Here is an 18,628-nt window from a genome sequence, read left to right as displayed (position 1 = left end):
TATTGCAGGTGGGTGTGGAGTGTGATCGAATAGTTCGTACCTTTCTTTTGAAGAGGTTAGCAACCGTTTCAAGGTAAAACAACATCAATAAAGTGAAGAGTTTGAAGTAAGCTCAGAATTTTAGCCATTGTTTCCACAAAGACGAGGTCTTATCGGTCGGTAATTCCTGCGTTAAACACAGTGCCATCATAGCATACAATTGGGTACAGCGAGAAATAAAAAATCGTACATACCATATATTGAGTTTTGCTGCACCTGGAGCCATCAATGCGAAGATCTCTGGGAACACTAAATGGTAGCAAATCTGTGACAGCAAGTTAGCATTGAGCTCGAGCGTCAAATGTTTTCCAACACAATGAAATAGATGTAGTCTTCATCATTCTGACATGCATAAATCAGCATCGCCAGTTGGGATATCGAGTCCCTAAGGCTGCAGAAACTCTAGTTTGGTATATAATAATCATTTGAAGATTGTTTCCAGGTGAAGGCAACGTAAATGTAAAAGTTGAGATGACATACCATAGTGTGAAGCTAATCGCGTCGCGATATTAGTTAAAGCCGATACAGCTGATCGCTAGCCGCGCCGTATTTCACTGAAGTGAAACACATATTGCAACGGGGTCGCGGTTTTGTTGTACAGCAAAGAAGTAATGTAGGTCTGAACGTGAAGTTAAAGGAAGAGGATTGGTGAAATATCGATATTTGTAGTCGATGCTTGCTAGCGTATAATGAGCTTGGCCCTAGTTTCGCCAAACAGAGATTTACTAACGATGTGCACGTGACGTGCCTGTATCTCTCCATATAAATATTGTTGGCGCCTATTATGTAAGGCAGCACCGTTATTTTCACTCCATAACTGTACTTGTAGCCAACTCTGCAAGTAAGTCTCATATGCGACTGTAGATTTGAGAGAATCGGGCATCTCGCACGCTCTGCCATCTCGTATCTAGGAGGGACCTATAGAGTAGGGTTTTAGGAAATGAGATTAGGCAGGTATATCATTTCCAACTAGAACGGCAGAATTTATGATGCAGGGACAATGTCCCCCCGCCAGCCTCAAACCATCCCTCTAGCACACTAGTATGTAAGTCTCAACACATTACACAAAGGTCACATACGACCATAGACTCAAGAGAATTGGGCATCCCGTCCGCTCTGCCATACACAAGCTTGAGATCGGTGGATTAGTAGTTGGGTGGGTGACCACCAGCGAATACCCACTGTTGTATGTTTTTTTTTTGCTGTTTTGACATGTTAAAAAGACCCATCCTTCCATCTACTCTCGCTTTATACCCAGGAACAAGCGTTCCATTTCTAGCTCGTCTCCCAAAATTCTATAACGTTATCTTTAAATCGGTACTACCCTAATCTAAAATTCTTCAACGAATGGCATAGGGTCTTCATAGCACGTTCTTGCCATGCGTTGACAAGCCAAGAGTTCATGAGCTGCGGATCGGGTCATGTAAAGACCCGAGAAAGCTGGGAAAGTAACCAATGATTCTTCTTTTAGCCCATGCGTAGTTACTGCTTATTCTTGCACTTATGAAAACATAGGGAGTACCATAGCACGTGCCTACCATACGTTGACTGACCAAATCTTCAACAGCAACACTGACTCTGGAATCGGGTTTTAAGACAGGCCGAGGAAGTTATCGATATCTTCGTGCAGACTATGTACAGTTACTGCTTATTTTTTGCTATCATGATGAATACAGAAGGAGTTTACAAGATGGATATGGCTCATTTAACCAATGGAGAGTCATTATGAGAACACGCTGTAGTGAAGCTCAGAGTCGAAGTTGGCTTGAGAAGAATATAAATATGATGTCAACGAACGTAGATATATATGAGAATTGGATATCTACAGCTTCCAAAACAAAAGAACTACCTCCATCCCAACCTCTTAGTCGACAATCTGTCAGTAATCCAACCCACCTCCCAACAAGCCTCCCCATAACCAACCTCAGCAGCACCCAAAATGAAGCTCTCCCTCCTCCTCACCGCCGCCGCCCTCACCCTCGCCCCCACCACCACCGCCTGGCGCGTCTACTTCTACCAACTCAAAGACGGCCAAGGCCCCTCCATCACCGCCAGCGGCCCCGGCGGCACCGGCTCCGCCTGCCACAGCGTCGGCAGCTTGAACAACAAGATCTCCTCCGTGCGGTGGTACTCCGACAACTCCGAGACGAACCCCACCACCCGCTGCTGCATCAGCATGTATCAAGGGCTAGGCTGTACGGGTACCAACTGGGGCCAGAGCTGGTGCAGGAACAGGTTTGCCGATACGAGTAACTTTGGGGCGGACAATCAGATTAGCTCTTACCAGACCGATTGTTATAAGGTTTAAGTGGTTGGGGAGAGACTCTAGATCTGTGGGACGCGGAGGGGGAGGAAAAGGGGGGTCATGTGGATTCTTACGTAGCCACGTTTAAAGTGTCCTCATTAAAGGCTTGTTTGCGTGCCACCATTACAATTTCCGTGAAATTCAGAATAGAGAGAGAGTACTTTGATCAATATTATTATAATTGGCCGAGCACCTCATGTTAGGGCTTTGTGCAATGTAGCCTCCCAAAGATTGCCACCCACCCGCGTCCCCGTTAGCTATCAGGACACATGCGTGTAGACAGCAAGTATCGATACTCCGCGCGAAGCTTCTCATTCGTTTCTGCCGGCCATCAGGTTATCCAATTCGGGCTCTTAAAACCGATACCTCAATCAATCTTTGCACTTGCCAACGTCTTGCCACTGACACCAGTAAGGTTGTTTGCAAGCCGTACGTGAGACCGTTTATACTTGGTATGTTTCCGAAGGCGTTTCCGAGCGACCATGACAGGCACAGAAGATTTCGTGACAAGATAGTTTGAGAAAGATCCCAGAATGACACTGGTTCTGTTAGTATCCTCATCCATAAGATAGTGGAAATGGATTTACATACCCTTTAAGCGCACTTCTGCCCCTGCTTCCCAGAATAACCAATGTCGGGTTGAAATAATCAATCACTTCACAAATCAAATGCTTCGGACTCTTGCAATGGATAACCTCAATAACAACGCGTACTTGCAGCTTCGTCTTCCGTAACAGCTTCGAAACTCGCTCTGTGATATTCTCGACAGCGCGGTGGCGCTCCTGCTCAGTGCGAGGTCGATCGCGGCTCATAGGTGAGGCAGACACGCCAGTCCGCGGCGTACCCAGTGGAGATGGGATGTGAGAGTGAGAAGACATAGTAGAGAAGCTCGAAATGCTTGGGGGGATAGCGTGGGTCGCGGACGCAATGGAGGCAGCTTGTTTCTCCATTGTCGCTGTATCGGTTGACCCGATGTTAGTGTCAGGGATGACGCCTGTCTCCTCATCCACGCAATAAATGGCGAGGAGAGTATCTCCATCACGCAGAACAGTCCCTACTGTCCACTCGAGAGCGTGGGCGGCTTCCTCCGAAAGATCGGTCGCGACCAAGTATTTCCTCACGCGTCGCTGATGCTCCTCGGCTTCCTTTTGCATCTGATTAAAATCACCACGGAATAGAGTCCTAACGCTTCTCTGTGTCTCTGGTGTTGATGTGATAGGAGTGAGATTTATCGCCAGCCTCTGAGCACGCCTTATGTCAGAGATTTCCTGTTCCGTATCGGAATCATGAGGGGTGTTTAGCCCTGAGCCGCCTTCATGATCAAACGCGTTCGTTGGATGAACTCCTGGCTTCGCTGCACCCTTGAGTCGATCACCACCTGGCCCCGTAATGGTGATCTCTGGCTCTAGAAGTGATCTGACTTTGTATTGTTGCTTGTCTTCGATCATCTGCCTTTCTTCTTCCGCTGCAGCCATTAGACTCCGAGCAGTCCTTTGCCCCTGTGCTCGACCCATACCTATAGTCTTGGATTCAGGATGATCGTCGCCTTTACTAAGTCGTTTTTTCTCACTCCTCCTGCCCCTTGGACCGTCTTCGTCTGTGCTAGCCTCGTCGCTGCTTTCGACGGCATCTTCAGCGCCAGTAAATGTATAATCTTTCTGCAGTCGCTGGTCCCTCTTATCATTGCTATCTGTTCTTCTTCGGACCTTGTTTGTAAAGGCCGAGAAGCTTCCACCCGCGCGAGCCAAGTTGGCATCAGATAAGCGTCTATACGCGCTGTCCTTATCAACAACTGCACCGCTGTCCATTACCAGCATGTTCGATGTTGGAGGAGGTCCAAGAGAAGGGGAACTTGAGCGCAAGCTGTGGCGGTTATGTGGTGATCTAGACTTGTTGCTTGACCCAATGCCTGTTGTACCCATAGCATGCACTCTATCCCTGGCACTGTATGGTAAGTCGACCCGTACACCCTCAGCCAAGGGAGCAGGCGCCGCCTTCTTGCCAGCCAATGTATTTCTTCTTGGGGCTAGCGGCGCGCCTGGGTTGCTCTGCAGATAACCCGAAAACTGGTAGCTATCCGTGACATCGCCCTTGTATCGGCCTTGGGGCTGGTGCGGCGGGATCTCCGCAAGCCCCTTTGGGGGTAGAGTGAGTGAAGAGAAGCTATCCGTCGGAGAGGTACTTGCACTCTTGGAGATTTGGGGTGCGGGGGGCCCAATATCGAGCATGCTGCGAATTGGTGTGACCCCGCTACTACTCGTGCCTGCTATGGATGAATGTCGCGGCCTGGGGTCTTCCACTACGTCTAGCATGCTCCTCACCGGCGAACGGTGAGCATTATATGGCGACGATGACCGGCCGAGGGGTGCTGGTCCTGGTCCCATAGGGCTACCAGGTCCTCTGGGCGCTCGTGCGGGTTTATTCGATAGCCCTTGCAGGAGCTCCAAGACGTCCAATCTCTCCTCATCCAGAGCCGCCTCCATGGACATGGTTGGTCGGCCCGCCATGGCTGAAGATTCTCTTGGAATATGAGACAACCGGGTCCTTTTATATTTCTTTCGGGGAAAGAGAAGCGCTGGCGTGTATGCGCGCCTTGTAACTGTTTCTCAGGCAGACGAGCCAAATGCAACTCCTGCCTGCGGGGTAATGCTATCTATTTATGAACTTTGGGAATCGTGATTGATAGTGTTCGAGATGCTTCATATTGCGGCCAAGGTTCAAGCGTAATGCGGGGTGACAGCTAGTGCTGTGGTCATGTCAACTAACTGCCGAGCGTTTCTGGAGCGGAAGAAGTTGAATCTTGACAAGGTGGCCAGGATCAGTTAAACTGAGCGATTAAAGTCAGGAAGAGAACGTGTCGACAGGCGCAGATCTGGGCAGGTTCTTCGTGTGTCTGGTTCTGTGTAGGCGGGATAGCTATGTATTGTCGCAGAGAGTGAGCTCTAGAGCTGAGAAAGAGAGAGGCTGGGGATTTCTTCTTGTGAAGATCTGTGATTTGTGGGAGTATTAGGGGTGAGTGTATGGATGTTCTTCAGTTGTGGGCGCAGGGCAAGGAAGTCGAATAGGTGGTGGTTCAAGTTTGCTCTCTCTCAAGGTGTCTGCGTCTGTGTCCGAATGATGATCCTGAGGTGGTCAATGTGGTGCAAGGCGGTGGTGGAGGAGGACTTACGACTTGGCCTGGGGGTACAGTGGGTGCATTGGGTGCACTGGGTGTATGGGAAGTTCCACAGCAAGCACTAGACCAGAGCCTGGGCAAGAGAATTGGGGGATGTTTATTGGCTGTGGAACCACTGTGGTCCCGATCCGCGCCGGTGCTACTTCGTATCGTACGTTAAATAGTTGAAAAGGTACATGCAATATGTATGTACCTCACAGTGAGATCAGTTGTACCCTTCAACAGCAGCCTTTCTTTAACTCTGTTATAGGAAACAATATTCTCACTCTCTAAGATATACTGCTATACCGACTATAACTGTGTATTTGCTACCATAGACAGACTTGTGTCTCATCGCAAACATACCTACCAGACACGAGTGCAAGTAGAGACGGCAGCACACTGCTTGTCCCTTCTTGACATTCTTGGCGTACTCCAGTCTAAGGTTGAGCTGAACTCAATATTGCGTTGCCAAGAGGCTTTTCATTGACGAGATTGGATCACCACATGCAAAGACAGTGCTAACGCCATGCACTGGAAGCACTGGACTGCACTGGACCGCTGTGATCCATAATCAACCACTCAATATGAGAAAGAGTGGCGCAGCACCATTTTGTTGCGTAGTTTCAACAGTGATACACGTCACTGTCCAAGGGACAAATCGCGCAGACACTGCCCTAGAATACGCTGGCATGAGATAACAGTGTTAGCCTCTGCGCCACTTGTGTGCCAAGATGCACGTATATACTGATGTAGTTGAAGTCGATGGTTCCAGCCGTTGTTGATTATACGGTGGGAAAGTTTAAGAGAGCCCATCACATTCACACATAAACACCGCCGTTGACTCAATTTTGGGCAAATGTAATAATTGAAGTCCCTATCCTGAGCCCGAGTCTCTATGAGAGAGATATTCCCAAGCTAGAAACAATAAAAAAGAGCTTGAGTCTTAGCTCCTGCAAAGCTCTTTGGCTTTACCTGTAGGGTTAAGCCGTCTCAGATGGCTTTGAATCCACCCCCCATGCCCTGCCCCCAATGCCAATTCCCTCAACGCTACTTAACGCCCTATAATGCACCGCCACACCTCCCGCATGACAGCGGAGCTCAGCTACCCTGTACTATCATCCCCAGTGCTATCACCGTTTTACCCTTTTCGACCTCCTTCCTTCGGTATTCTTGTCGTCATCGTCCGTCTTGCCTCGGGTCTTCCCCCCCAGCCGTGCTGAGGCCTTTTGGAATTCTTCCTCGGTTGGCCCCTCATCCACTTCTGCCTTATTCTTCTTCCCCTTCCCGCCCTTCTTTTTCTTCTCCGGCTCCGCATACTTCGCCGCCAACCTATCCAAAAACCCCTCACCCTGCTCCTGGCGATCCTGCTGCCTCTTCATAATCAGCGCCTTCAATCCATCCTGTCCATCGTCCTTCTTAGATTTCTTCCCACCAAACAGCTTATCCTTGATCCCCAGCTCCTCCGCACACTCCATCGCTTCGTTCGCCTCGTCCTTAGCTGCTTTGGTGCGTTTCCTCTTCGAGCTCTCCGACTCCTTCGTAAACTTGGTGTATGCCTCGACCTTCTCCTCTTGTATAGCAGCATTGATGATCTCCCTGAACCTCTTGTCGTCCACCACCACATTACTCAGCATGACCATCTCATAGACTACATCCATATCGCCCTTCCCCTTCTCGTAAGCAGCAAGCACATCGTCCTTCTCCTCTTCCGAGTTCTTGTATTTTGCAGCGAAAGCCTCAATGGCCGCGTCAGAGACGACATCTTCGTACTGTGCGCGGTAGAAGGAAGACCAGGAGAAGTCGTCAGATGATGATATGGCTTCGGAGGTAGAGCCGGTGCGGTCGTAGTGGGCACGTCGCGTTTGGGAGGAGAGGACGGCGTAGGCGAAGGCGATGGTTTGGAAGGTCTTGGTTGCGGATTCTTTGTCTGAGGCTGGGACTTTGTCTAGATGGGATGTCAGCATGTGCAGTAACGAAATGGTGAGCGGTGGTGAGTTCAAAGTGTCAAGGAAATAAAGTCTTTTTTGAGTGCAGCGTGACACGCACCTGGATGGTTCTTCAGCGCTGCTTTGCGGTATGCGGATTTGACTTCATTGGCTGTCGCGGTTTTCTCGATTCCGAGAACCTCGTATGGATTGATAAGAAGGGTATCATCTTCATCAAACAACTCCTCGTTAATGGGCGCCATGGTGGTTTATTGATCGTTGGTTGATATTTTGCACTCAGTGACTGAACGCGAAAGCGCGGCGCGTCAGCCCAAATATCCGTCAGATAAGATAAGAGTGACCGACGCTACCTGTGCTATATGTGGGGAAGTAATAGCTGTGATGATCGCGGGGTAAAAGATTAGATCTTCATCAAGACCCAACCTTCACAGGTGAGCCCAAAACTAAATATCACTCTTTAGAATCTCTCGGGGTTGTGGAGTAATTGGAAGATGGAGAGGAGCAACTCTGTTCTATTGATGTAGTTGGAAGCTTCGACTGAGGTGTCTGCTCCTGTTCACAACTGATTTCGCTGGACATACTCATATTAAATCAACATATTCCGTCATTCCTACATTGCTTTCAAATGATAACGTTTCACTCATTATTACATTGTCCATCTCGCGGTGCGGTACAGGTAAAATACAGTGCAACAGTAGCCGCGGGCTGTTCGTTCAAGCACAACATTATAACCCATCCAATCCCCCACACATACTCGTACTTCCCCTCAAAATAGGCTCGACCTCTATCTAAATGTCGAACTGATATCGTTTTTGGTCCATTCGACCGCAGGAACACCATCATAGACATCTGTGCTAATAGCCCGTACTCTATTCTCAACATCTTCAAAGTAGTTCTCGCAAGCCTCTAGAACCTTTGCAACCAGTGCTCGAGACAGACCTGGGTCGTCCGCATCGCCAAAATGCTTCTCCACGCGCTTCTTCAGCGCTATAATACCGTTCCGTATATACTTTGAGTCGTGTTCTGCAAGTACCTGCTGGAATGCAATCCTGCTTTGCCGTGAATTCTGGGCGATCGTGGACGGAGGACTGCCCTGTGGCAGGGTAAGGATGGTCGTTTCGATTGTGTCGAGGAACAGGAGAAGTTGCTTGAGAGGACGTGACATAACTGCCGTAACGTATTTCCCAAGATGCTCATCAAACTCCTGCCCTGCCTTCTCTTTCCAGTCTTCCAGCACATGATTCCTCCGTGGGTCCACCTCTTCCAGATAATGGTTCATGTTCTCGATGAGGAGAATCTGGTGATTAAGCTCTTCCTTGTTCTCCGACCCTGCTCCAGTCTCCATAGTTCCCGTGTTGTCACGAGCAATAACCTTAAGACTTTCAAACATTGTCTTATTGATCCGGTTGTATGCATTGTTAACAGTCTCGCGAATGTCAAGGTCGTCGGCAGACACGAGCATATTCTCAATAATCACAGAGAAAAGCGGGAATATGCGGATGAAGCCGATGACCCCCTTGCGCCTCTTGATCTTAACTTTGGTGTCCTCGATGGCTCGTATTTGCTCATCCAAAAATTTGACAAAGAGTCCTGCAAGGCCACTGTGTATCTTCTGCAAGGATCGTGCGAGGAACTCTTGGTTGGATTCTTCGATATCAACGAGTTTGCGCTCAATGACTGCAATAACACCCACTCCTTGCCTATTAAAACGTTAGAAAAATACTTTTGAAGAACAACGATGAACTTACAATGGATCATCTCGTATAGCCCATTCCACCAATTGTTGCATATCACTGGTGAAAAAGGAATACTCGTCTTGCATCGAGGATAGAACTTTTCTGGCGAAGTCGCGGTTTGGATCCATAAGCTTTAATTTCTTAAGGTCGCCTCCATGTCGTGCATCTGCAGGAACAGAAGATACAGCTTCGACAAAGTCTTGAGTCTCGAACGAGGAGATATGGAAAAAATCTACAACAAAATTCTGTTCTGCGATAATGAAGGGTAGAGTCTCGTCAAGAATATTGTTGATGACCTCATACCGGGATATGCGGCCATCCTGGACCTTTTCGGCTGGTGTTCTGTTTCCACTGTCGCCAAGCGGCGACCTCAAGCTCTTTGCTAAGGTTTGGCTCCGCTTGACTGTTAATTTCCTCGCTGTCGTTGCAATACCCTCGGTCTGTTTTTCGACCTGGGAGGTAAAAAGCACTTCATGTTCGTCCCCCGATGGCTTTTTCGCATTTCGCTGCCATGCTGCCACAGCATCTCGGGCCTCTTCCTGGTATATTGGCCTGGATGCGGATACGTAAATCTTCATGAACTCTTCCCACTCGATGCGATCTATCTCTCTCAAGAAGAGCATTAGAGGACTGTATTTCCACAAGATGTTTCTCGTCATATCATGGCTTTTCGGATCGAGCTTGTTTTTGCCGGTCCGTCTATTGAGCGCTGACTCCTTCTGTCGCTCTAGCCCCTTTTTGCATTCGTCGAAAGCAGCAGCGAACTTGACTTGAAGGAATTGTTTCAGTCGGCGCAGAAACAGGGTGCTTTCTGTTTTGTACATCTCCTTCTTTTCCTGCAAGACGCGCATGCTGCTGATGTCGCTATTTTCAAACTTGCCGGAGCGGCTACTATCATCTTCACTAGCACGAGATGACGATAGGCTGCTCAGTGTTGGATCGATCGTAATCATAGCCTTAAATAGTAAAACCAGTGCCTTTTCAATTTGGTCGAGGCCCTGTGTGGACTCAAGGGAGGCTTCCTTTAGGGGCTGGAGCTGCGATAGTGATATCGATACTGTCTTAAGTAGCGAATTTAGCTCGGCCTGAAGAAGCTTCTGGTTCGCTGCTTGAACTTGTAGACCCTGTGATTGAGCCTCAATGTACGCAATATCTTCATTCAAAGTCTGAAACTGTCAGTAATTAACGCCATATAGAATATTAGAGCACATACCCCAAGTTCAACACCGTAGAGCGTCAGCAGGCCATCAAGCTCTTCGCATTCGGCTATAGAAATATCCAAACCTCTCCTGATAGCGTCAATCCTATCATCTTCTTCTTCAAAACGACTTAACCAGCCACCAATTTGTGCTTGATTGAGCTCTCGATCGATTTCGTCATTCATCTGGTCAATACTCTTAGCATGAATACCATCCCCCATCCAGCCAAAATCATCCAGTAGTGTCGCGAAAGTTGCTCCCCTGTCATCAAGAATGGACGATTCTATACCCAATGACGAAAGCTGTTTTTGTGTCTCTTCTGTAGGCTTTGGACGTTTGGTATCTCGAGGCTTCTTTTGCAGGGAGGCTTGCTTCGAAGTGCTTGTCGGGGGAGTTTTCTCAGCCTCAACCTCAGCCTCAGATTTCTCAGTGGGTGCAACGGTAATCTTGACCTCCGGCAGTGGGCCTTCTGCTATCGGCGGAATTGCCTCTTCTGAAACCAGATGATCCGATGGCTTCCGTCGTGAACTATCGTTGCTAACACTCCGCATCTTAGAAGGAGCTGGTACAACCCCATTGATCCCATCTGGGCCTTCTGGTGATTTGGCTTGCTGTTCTCTAAGCCTTTCAGCGGCGCCTCCTGCTCTTGGTTTAAAGGAATTGGCCACGCTTGCAGCGGTCGCAGCTTTCCGGAATGCGCTTGCGACGTCAGCTCTCGACTTTTTCTTAATCATAGGGCCAAGGCCAGGCCTGGCATCCTCTAGAGGTTCCTTAGGCACCTCGACAGCCGGTTCAGTAGGGACCTGTGACGAATCTTCCGTGGGAGGTTCGGTTATGTTACTTTCCTTGGTGATATTGAGAGGCTTCATGGGAGCGGTTCCTGGTCGATCACCTTGAGCTCCAAAGCCTGTGCTTGACGGACTAATAACCCTGAGGGGTTGAGGGGCTTCTGGCCTGTCCGTGCTGCGAGCTGGAGGTCTCACAAATTCCCGTTGAGACGACGGAGTGGCCAAAGGCGCTGGGACCATGTTGTCAGTGGAGAGTGACCTCTCCGAAGAAATCTGCAAAGGAGGCCTCCTTCTTTCTGGGGGGGCATTTCCTCCTACAGGGAGTTCATCAACTGGTGTCGCTTGGCGCGGAACCCCGGTATTGTCAGGAGTCAGAGTCCTTTGCGACACAGGTGTGACGGTCCGGTCCGGAAACCTTCCAGGGACATTCGCCGTACCATTTAGGCCTCCGCGCGATCGAGGTGGCAAGCCACCATCTCTACTTGTAGAGGCTTCTTGGCTTGGGCTCTCTCCTGTTAGCTTGCGCACCCTTGGTAACGTCTGCTGCTGCCCAGTCGAACGAGATGTAGATGATTCTGTTTCCGAATCTTCTCGAGGAAGTTGCATCCGTGAATTTGATGTTGGGGGTCGAGCATCAGAGGCAGGACCAGCCTCATAAGGTGATTTTTGCTCCTGTCCTGGGGGCCTTTGCCGGGGGACAAGACGCGGTGGTTGGCCTGGTTGGCCTGGTTGGCTAGGCTTGTTGAGGGCAGGAGGGCGTGCCTGTCCAGGCGCCCTTCCAAGCAACTGATCTTTCTCTTGATCGTCGAACCCTATGAGCTCTGGCGCTTTCCCTCCTGTGTATTTCATGTAAATTTTGACAAGGCTTCCAATAAAAAATTGCTTCTCTTTTGGAGTATTCGCCTGCCAATAGTATGGTTTGCCAATTACTGCAATGAAGCCGACGCCCCCAGCCCATTGCCTTCGAAGTTCCGCCTCGGGAGTAGTTGGCGTCGTGCCGCTGAAGGATTCCACCGCCGTTAGGTCGTCAAGTGGCCATGTTTTCCCAATGGAGAATGTGCCGTTTCCATTTTCTCGCGCCTTGTGCATGCGGACACGGCCAGACTTGCGAACCGCGACAATTATAACCCGGGGCTTTTTCTGATCTGTACTCGCGTTTGGCGGGGGAGGCGACGATTGATAGGCGCCATCCTCAAGGATTCGTATATGGGTAATGTAAGATTCTGCCACTGGAAAGTCAAATATGTCAGCATCAGTCCATACATTATCGCGCGTATCCCTGGCATGGGGCCACCATACAAGATCCGTCTGGGTCCTTCTTAGAGAAACAGCTCTCAACGATCCTCCGCTTCTCATCCTCGAACTTCTCTGCTTTGTTCGCTCCATTGGCGCTACCGGAACCGTTGCTCACAGCGGATCCATTGGTCGTTGGGCCATCCATTTAGCTGTGTATGCCCACTACAGAGGCTATGATTAGCGCTGGAGGACGAGGAGTTGTGGTTGTAGCCAATGCAGGCGTATTGCATATCTATGGGCCGGTATGCAAAATGGGCATCTTATAACTGTAAAGCTTTAAGATAATGATATTGTGGAGAAGATGCCAGTGCGGGGACGGGCATCAACGCGCTGGTCAACCAGTGTAACTGATATGATGTTGTCGTCTCTTGGGTGCTGTCGCACTACCAAGTAGGTATGTCACTTGTCTCAATACGGACTAGTCCAAACTACCTTCAAATTCCACGCTAGTGGCTAGTTCAAGATCGGCCCGCTTAACTTTTTTTTATCACTCTCGCTCTGGGACGATAACAGCCTCGAATAGCCTCGAGATACCCTCAAACTTTTGAATTCATTCTGGGTACTGCCAATCAACGCAACTATGAACCCTAATCTTGTGCCCGTGGCCAAGAGGAAGCCAAAGGCACCCGTCGGCGAAAAACCAGACTGGCTGTTTGGAAATGGAGCGTCAAAGCCCGCCGCAACTCCTCAAGTTTCTTTATCTCAGCCCAAAGCTGGAAAGAAGACGACAGTGAAAGGTGCCAAAGCAACCACCACCGAGAAATCCACGAAGACTCCTCCTTCTCCCGAATTACTCGATCTTGTCGGTGAATTCCTGACCGAATTCGGATTTAACAACACTGGCAACCTTTTTGCTTCCGAGCGCAAAGATCGCACCAAGTCCGAGGGATGGCAGGGTCGATCTGCGGCTGCTGTCAAGACGACTTCAGTCACACTCGGAAATATCTACGAGAAGTTCCGCGAGACCACGAATGGCAACACTGCCGACAAGCCGAAGGACGACCAAGCAGCACTTGCGAAGAAGGAGGTTGCGCCTAAGAAGGCCGAAGCAAAGAAAACCAAGGAGAAGCTCAAGCCAGTAGCTGCCAAGGAGTCATCTAGCAGCAGCGGAGATAGCGATGTTGAGATGGGTGATGCGAAGGCAGTTACCACCAAAGCCAGCAAGAAATCGTCTTCTTCGTCTTCTTCATCGGGCTCGTCGAGCTCGGAGTCGTCAGACAGCGATGCCGACGATGAGAAGGAGGTCCCTGCAGCCAAAGCGGCAACCCCAAAGGCCAAGGTCAACGCATTGAAGCGCAAGGCATCGTCCGATAGCAGCAGCAGCTCCTCCTCTGACTCCTCTTCTGACTCTGATTCTTCATCTGAGGACGAGGCTCCAAAGCGCAAGAAGTCTAAGACTGCCCCAGCCGCTGCTGAATCCACATCGTCATCCGACAGCGACTCATCCGACAGCGACTCATCCGACAGCGACTCATCCGACAGCGACTCGTCGTCATCCGAAAGCGACAGCGCCTCCAAGAAGTCCGCCAAGTCTTCTTCGGACTCTTCATCCTCTGATAGCGACTCCTCCTCATCTGATTCTGATTCATCCTCCGACTCCGACTCTTCTACACAATCCGCCGCCGCAAAGGTTCCCCTCCCTGACTCCGGTTCTGACTCGTCTTCCGACTCGGACAGTGACTCTTCATCCGATGAGGAGATGGGCGATGCCACCGCCAAATCCGACTCCACTGCCACACTTGCAAGCTCGGACTCAGACGACAGCTCATCAGCTGACAAGAAGACCAAGTCGAAAGACAAGAAAGCTGCTGCCAAGGCCAAGGAGGCTTCCCCTCCACTTCCACCACTTCCACCTAACCCAGTCCCAAAGAAGACCAATGTCCCATTCTCCCGAATCCCCAAGGATATTGTTGTCGACGAGCGCCTTAAGAGCAACGCCTTCGTTCCCTACGACTACGCACAGAAGGCTCACGAGGATCTCATCGTGACGAAGGGCAAGGGTTTCACCAAGGAGAAGAACAAGAAGAAGCGTGGTAGCTACAGGGGTGGTTTCATTGACGTTGAGGGAAAGAAGGGCATCAGGTTCGACGATTAGGAGTGTAAAATGCGCTGGGCTTTATCCAGAATACTTCTGTAGCTAGGGGATACGGTTATTCCGTACGGAAAGCTCTCATTGCGATTAATAGGGGATATAAAATGCATCAACCAATCAGAGAGCGATAAGGCGTAATATATTTTGATCATGTGACCATATCCTGTAAGCTGCCCTTTTGGAGGCTGAGCACAAAGCAACAGTGAGGCCAGCCAACAAGCTCGTTTGCGAGCCGCTTGATGTTCTAAGCCTTTGCCAAGCGTATAGTGTCGTGATGGTTATGAGTGGAAAGACGCAGCCTGGGAATCAACCTTGAACTAGTAAATAGTTGGCAGTTCTGCACAGCCACTTGTTATACTAGATAGCCGCCGTAACGCCAACAGTATTTTGACACTTAGCGCCGCCAACATCACCTTCATGGCTGTTACCTGAGGGGCTTTGATGCTGGTTGCCTTCGGAAGTTGGAGTCAGCGCGAACAGCCCCAATGGGTGGCATTTGTTCTTGGGAAAAAGGCAACGAGGCTTCAGATAAGGCTCGCCGTCCGGTGAAGAGGCCCAACGACGGGGAGGATATAAGTCAGAAAACCCCCGGTGAGAAGACTGTCGAGAAGCTATCAGACAAAAATATCAGCACGATGGCGGACCATACTACCCCCCTAACTTTGGACGCATACAACGCTGAGCGCGCCTCGGTCTTAGCAATCGAAAGGGAAGAGGGTTTCGATGGACGAGCAAGAGAAACGGCATCTGAGTTGCAAAACAAAGCAAACGAAATTATTGTTGCGATTAGACAGAGAGATGCGGAATTAGTCCATGGTGGGGGACTGGACATGTTGGGGAAAGTGATGACACCAGACAAACATTTCGTCGGGAATGCTTCCAATATCACAAACACGAGTCTATTCAAGATTGCTCAGCAAATGCCCAAAGGAGCCCACCTACACTGTCACTTCAATTCTTGCCTCCCGCCTCAGTTTTTACTTCGCCATGCAAAGAATAACGCGCATATGTATATCAAAAGCGACCTTGCGCTCAACTCGGAAGACAACAAGGAGCGCGCTGAGATACAGTTTCAGATGCATGTTATAGATGAAGAAAAACACCTAGAACCTACCGCCAGCCTGCTGCACGAGAGTTACAAGTCCAGCTTTCACGCCGACGACAAAAGGAAAGGTTGGTACAGCTATGACAAATTCCTCCAGGAGTACCCTGGCGGTGAATCCGCTGCCGAGGAATGGCTTGCTTCCAAGCTTCTCTTCACCGAGGACGAAGTATACGGAATATCCCAAACAACCGCAAAGTCAGTTCACCAGGGCCACCCCTAACACCTTCCAACCATCTAACCTTCCACAGCATCTGGCTCCGGTTCGGCACCCGCACACGCATGCTCAAAGGCCTCTTTGGTCATGAAACCGCATTCCGCGCCTACACCGACGCCTGCATCCAAGATTTCATCCGCGACAACATCCAATACGCCGAGATTCGCCCTAACTTTCCCAGCAACTCCCTCGTCAAGTCCGACGCCACAGGCTTCATTGACAACGTTGGCCTCCTCCAAATAATCGCCGATGCCATCACCGCGCAACGCCAATCCGGTGTCCCCCTCACAGGCCTCAAAGTAATATACTGCTGTCCCCGCTCCTTCAGTAAAGAGCGCGTTGCCGCCTCACTGGTCGAATGCATCGCCCTGAAGAAGAAATTCCCCGATCTAATCTGCGGCTACGACCTCGTTGGCGGCGAGGAAGCCGGATTCCCCCTCCAGCACTTCGCCCCTGAACTGCTCTCCTTCCGCGCCACCTGCATCTCCGAGGGCCTCGACATCCCCTTCCTCCTTCACGCGGGCGAGACGCTCGATAGCGGCAGCTCCACCGATGCGAACTTGCTCGACGCCATCTTGCTGGGAGCTAAGCGCATCGGACACGGTTTTGCCTTACCGAAACACCCGAAGGCCATGCGGATGGTGAAGGAGCGGGGGATAGCGCTGGAGATCTGCCCGATTTCGAATGAGGTGCTGCATTTGTGTCCGAGTATTCGGGGACATGCGTTGCCGGTTTTGTTGGCGAATAATGTGCATTGTACTATCAATAGTGATAATGGCACTTTTTATGGGTAAGTTTCTCTTCTCCGACTAGATGGTCGGGTATAGAGAGAGGGTTGTGGGCTAACGCATCGATAGGTCTTCATTGTCGCATGACTTCTACCAAATCATGGTCGGTGCAGAAGCCATGAGCTTGCACGGCTGGCGCGTCCTTGCTGAGTGGAGTCTAGAGCATAGCTGCTTGACACCGAGTGAGAAGGTCGCGGCTAAGGAGGTGTGGTTAGAGCGGTGGAATGTTTATTGTCAGTGGATTGTTGATACGTATGGAGACGAGTCTAGCGCGAAGGGGCCTGAAGCTAGGAGGTTGAATTAATACCAAAGACGGATTGTGATATAGCAAAAGGCGAAGAAGAAAACTTGGGATTAGTTTTAGGATAGAAATGTCATAAGAGGAATAATTGATCCATTTAAGGTGTATAATGCTACTTTCGCCTAACTATCCACAGTATCAATCCAACATCGTCTTTCTTACAACAGAAACGCCATTTGTAACCAGTCCCCAACGCAGCATTCCAACACACGGGTATAGTATCATTATTTTCCACCACCACTCCCTAGCAAGACACGAACTTCTGAACCAGCAGTCCAACTCGGTTCAAGTGTCCGATTACGGCAGCTCAACAGGTGGAAACTCCTGTTTAGGCGGCGCGCCATTCATCTTCTTCGCATCATCCAGTTTCGTTTCCGTATTCGACAACTCGGACGGCGCAAACTGCGACGACGGCGGTGGTTGCTGCTGATACACGCCCTGCTGTCCCTGAAACGCGCTCTGCATCGACATCCTCGGATCATAAGCCTGGTACTGGTTTTGCTGCGGGTGAGCCTGGTTGTAGTGCGGCGGCGGCTGCAGACCCGGCGGGAACATCGACAAATTCTGTGGCGGAAACCCTGGAGACCCGACGGAAGAGTGAACAGAGCCCGAGTAGCTCAGGTGCGGCGAGGCCTGGGACGCGAGGGTGCTGTTTGTCGCGGCTGCTTCTTGGAGTTGCGCCTTGACGGATAAGCGCGCGACGAGCTCGGCGTGCGATTTTTTGAACGTCTTTTTGACGAAATTGGTTAACATGATGTTGCACTTCATGTCGACGTCCTCGCGCACGTATAAGCCGACCATGGGAACGTTGAGGCCCATCTCAACTGGTTCTCGCGGCTCGCCTGGCAGAGATCCACCTAGCGACCATTTCCCCTTGATCTCTAATCCCATCGGCGCATAGCAGTGGGTTTGGATGCCGTTGGGGAGGTCGTGGAAGCAGACGGGGTACGAGACTTTGCCGGAGTATACGCCGCCCGGTAAGTATTGCACGCGATCCGTCACTTCGTACCAGATGCAGTGGAACTCTTCTGGGGTGGCTTTTGGTGGTGGTTTGATCCGATGACGCTCTTCCACCAGGGGGTTCAGGTCGATCATCTCGACGTGGTTGTGGAAGGTGTCCAGGACATGCTGGCGGGTGACGCTCGGTGGGAGCGGGGTGATTGTCGTGAAGACTGAGCGCTTCGACATCGTGACGACAGAGTGGTAGAGAGAGAGAGAGAGAGAGAGAGAGAGAGAACGAGATATGCAGCAGGGAAGTTGAGGGGAGTATGCGATAGAGGGATGACCGCGTTAGATACAGATTCAGAATAAAGCAGGGTGCTTACTGCAGTCGAGGAATAGGGAAATTTGGTGATATAGTTATCTTAAGATTGTCAGTGTCAGCATATAGAGCCTAAGATGACAGGCTCCTCGGGATTGATGAGAGCCGTCGCAAAGTTCTAAATACGGAAATAAATAGGGTTACCAGCACAGCCCGTACCAAACAACGGGATGGTACCCTCACAAATGACAGTTCTAAGACCTATAATCCCTATAATATCCCCTAAGGCGGGGTGTGACGGGTTGTGGCATTTGTCACTTTGCGAGCACAGTACGTAAATTTGCGGTGTTTGGTTGGGGGGCTGAGTTGTGCTTACGTGAGCTGAAACGATGGTAAAAGAG

At 50.2% G+C, this 18,628-nt stretch overlaps 7 protein-coding genes across 7 annotated transcripts; 3 read left to right on the top strand and 4 right to left on the bottom strand.

Annotated features, from left to right (window-relative positions):
* Positions 1-1,978: 1,978 nt before the first annotated feature.
* Positions 1,979-2,347, top strand: VE01_08258 (uncharacterized protein; the record flags this gene model as incomplete). The annotated part of the gene is made up of 1 exon (XM_018277686.1): positions 1,979-2,347. The coding sequence occupies one exon, from the start codon at positions 1,979-1,981 to the stop codon at positions 2,345-2,347; it is 369 nt and encodes a 122-aa protein (XP_018127654.1).
* VE01_08257 (uncharacterized protein) lies at positions 2,080-5,484 on the bottom strand. The gene is made up of 3 exons (XM_018277685.2): positions 2,936-5,484; positions 2,419-2,883; positions 2,080-2,292 (listed from the first exon to the last, which is right to left on the bottom strand). The coding sequence occupies exons 1-2, from the start codon at positions 4,849-4,851 to the stop codon at positions 2,712-2,714; spliced, it is 2,088 nt and encodes a 695-aa protein (XP_018127656.2). The 5' UTR covers positions 4,852-5,484; the 3' UTR covers positions 2,080-2,292; positions 2,419-2,711.
* Positions 5,485-6,235: 751 nt separating this feature from the next.
* On the bottom strand, positions 6,236-7,717 carry VE01_08256 (uncharacterized protein). Its single transcript, XM_018277684.2, has 2 exons — positions 7,548-7,717; positions 6,236-7,446 (listed from the first exon to the last, which is right to left on the bottom strand). The coding sequence occupies exons 1-2, from the start codon at positions 7,687-7,689 to the stop codon at positions 6,632-6,634; spliced, it is 957 nt and encodes a 318-aa protein (XP_018127703.1). The 5' UTR covers positions 7,690-7,717; the 3' UTR covers positions 6,236-6,631.
* Positions 7,718-7,952: 235 nt separating this feature from the next.
* VE01_08255 (uncharacterized protein) lies at positions 7,953-12,827 on the bottom strand. The gene is made up of 4 exons (XM_018277683.2): positions 12,470-12,827; positions 10,397-12,399; positions 9,196-10,349; positions 7,953-9,147 (listed from the first exon to the last, which is right to left on the bottom strand). The coding sequence occupies exons 1-4, from the start codon at positions 12,609-12,611 to the stop codon at positions 8,232-8,234; spliced, it is 4,215 nt and encodes a 1,404-aa protein (XP_018127621.1). The 5' UTR covers positions 12,612-12,827; the 3' UTR covers positions 7,953-8,231.
* Positions 12,828-12,970: 143 nt separating this feature from the next.
* On the top strand, positions 12,971-14,674 carry VE01_08254 (uncharacterized protein). The gene has a single exon (XM_018277682.2). It carries the CDS (start codon positions 13,047-13,049, stop codon positions 14,559-14,561), a length of 1,515 nt encoding a protein of 504 aa, XP_018127702.1. The 5' UTR covers positions 12,971-13,046; the 3' UTR covers positions 14,562-14,674.
* Positions 14,675-17,061, top strand: VE01_08253 (uncharacterized protein). Its single transcript, XM_018277681.2, has 3 exons — positions 14,675-15,858; positions 15,912-16,667; positions 16,735-17,061. The coding sequence occupies exons 1-3, from the start codon at positions 15,044-15,046 to the stop codon at positions 16,967-16,969; spliced, it is 1,806 nt and encodes a 601-aa protein (XP_018127660.1). The 5' UTR covers positions 14,675-15,043; the 3' UTR covers positions 16,970-17,061.
* Positions 17,046-18,529, bottom strand: VE01_08252 (uncharacterized protein). The gene has a single exon (XM_018277680.2). The coding sequence runs from the start codon at positions 18,152-18,154 to the stop codon at positions 17,264-17,266; it is 891 nt and encodes a 296-aa protein (XP_018127659.1). The 5' UTR covers positions 18,155-18,529; the 3' UTR covers positions 17,046-17,263.
* Between the last annotated feature and the right edge of the window lie 99 nt (positions 18,530-18,628).

Source organism: Pseudogymnoascus verrucosus (assembly GCF_001662655.1).
Source record: "Pseudogymnoascus verrucosus strain UAMH 10579 unplaced genomic scaffold scaffold_43, whole genome shotgun sequence".
NCBI lineage: Eukaryota > Fungi > Ascomycota > Leotiomycetes > Thelebolales > Thelebolaceae > Pseudogymnoascus > Pseudogymnoascus verrucosus.
Note: the sequence above shows the minus strand (reverse complement) of the source record. Positions and strands in the feature narration are given on the sequence as shown.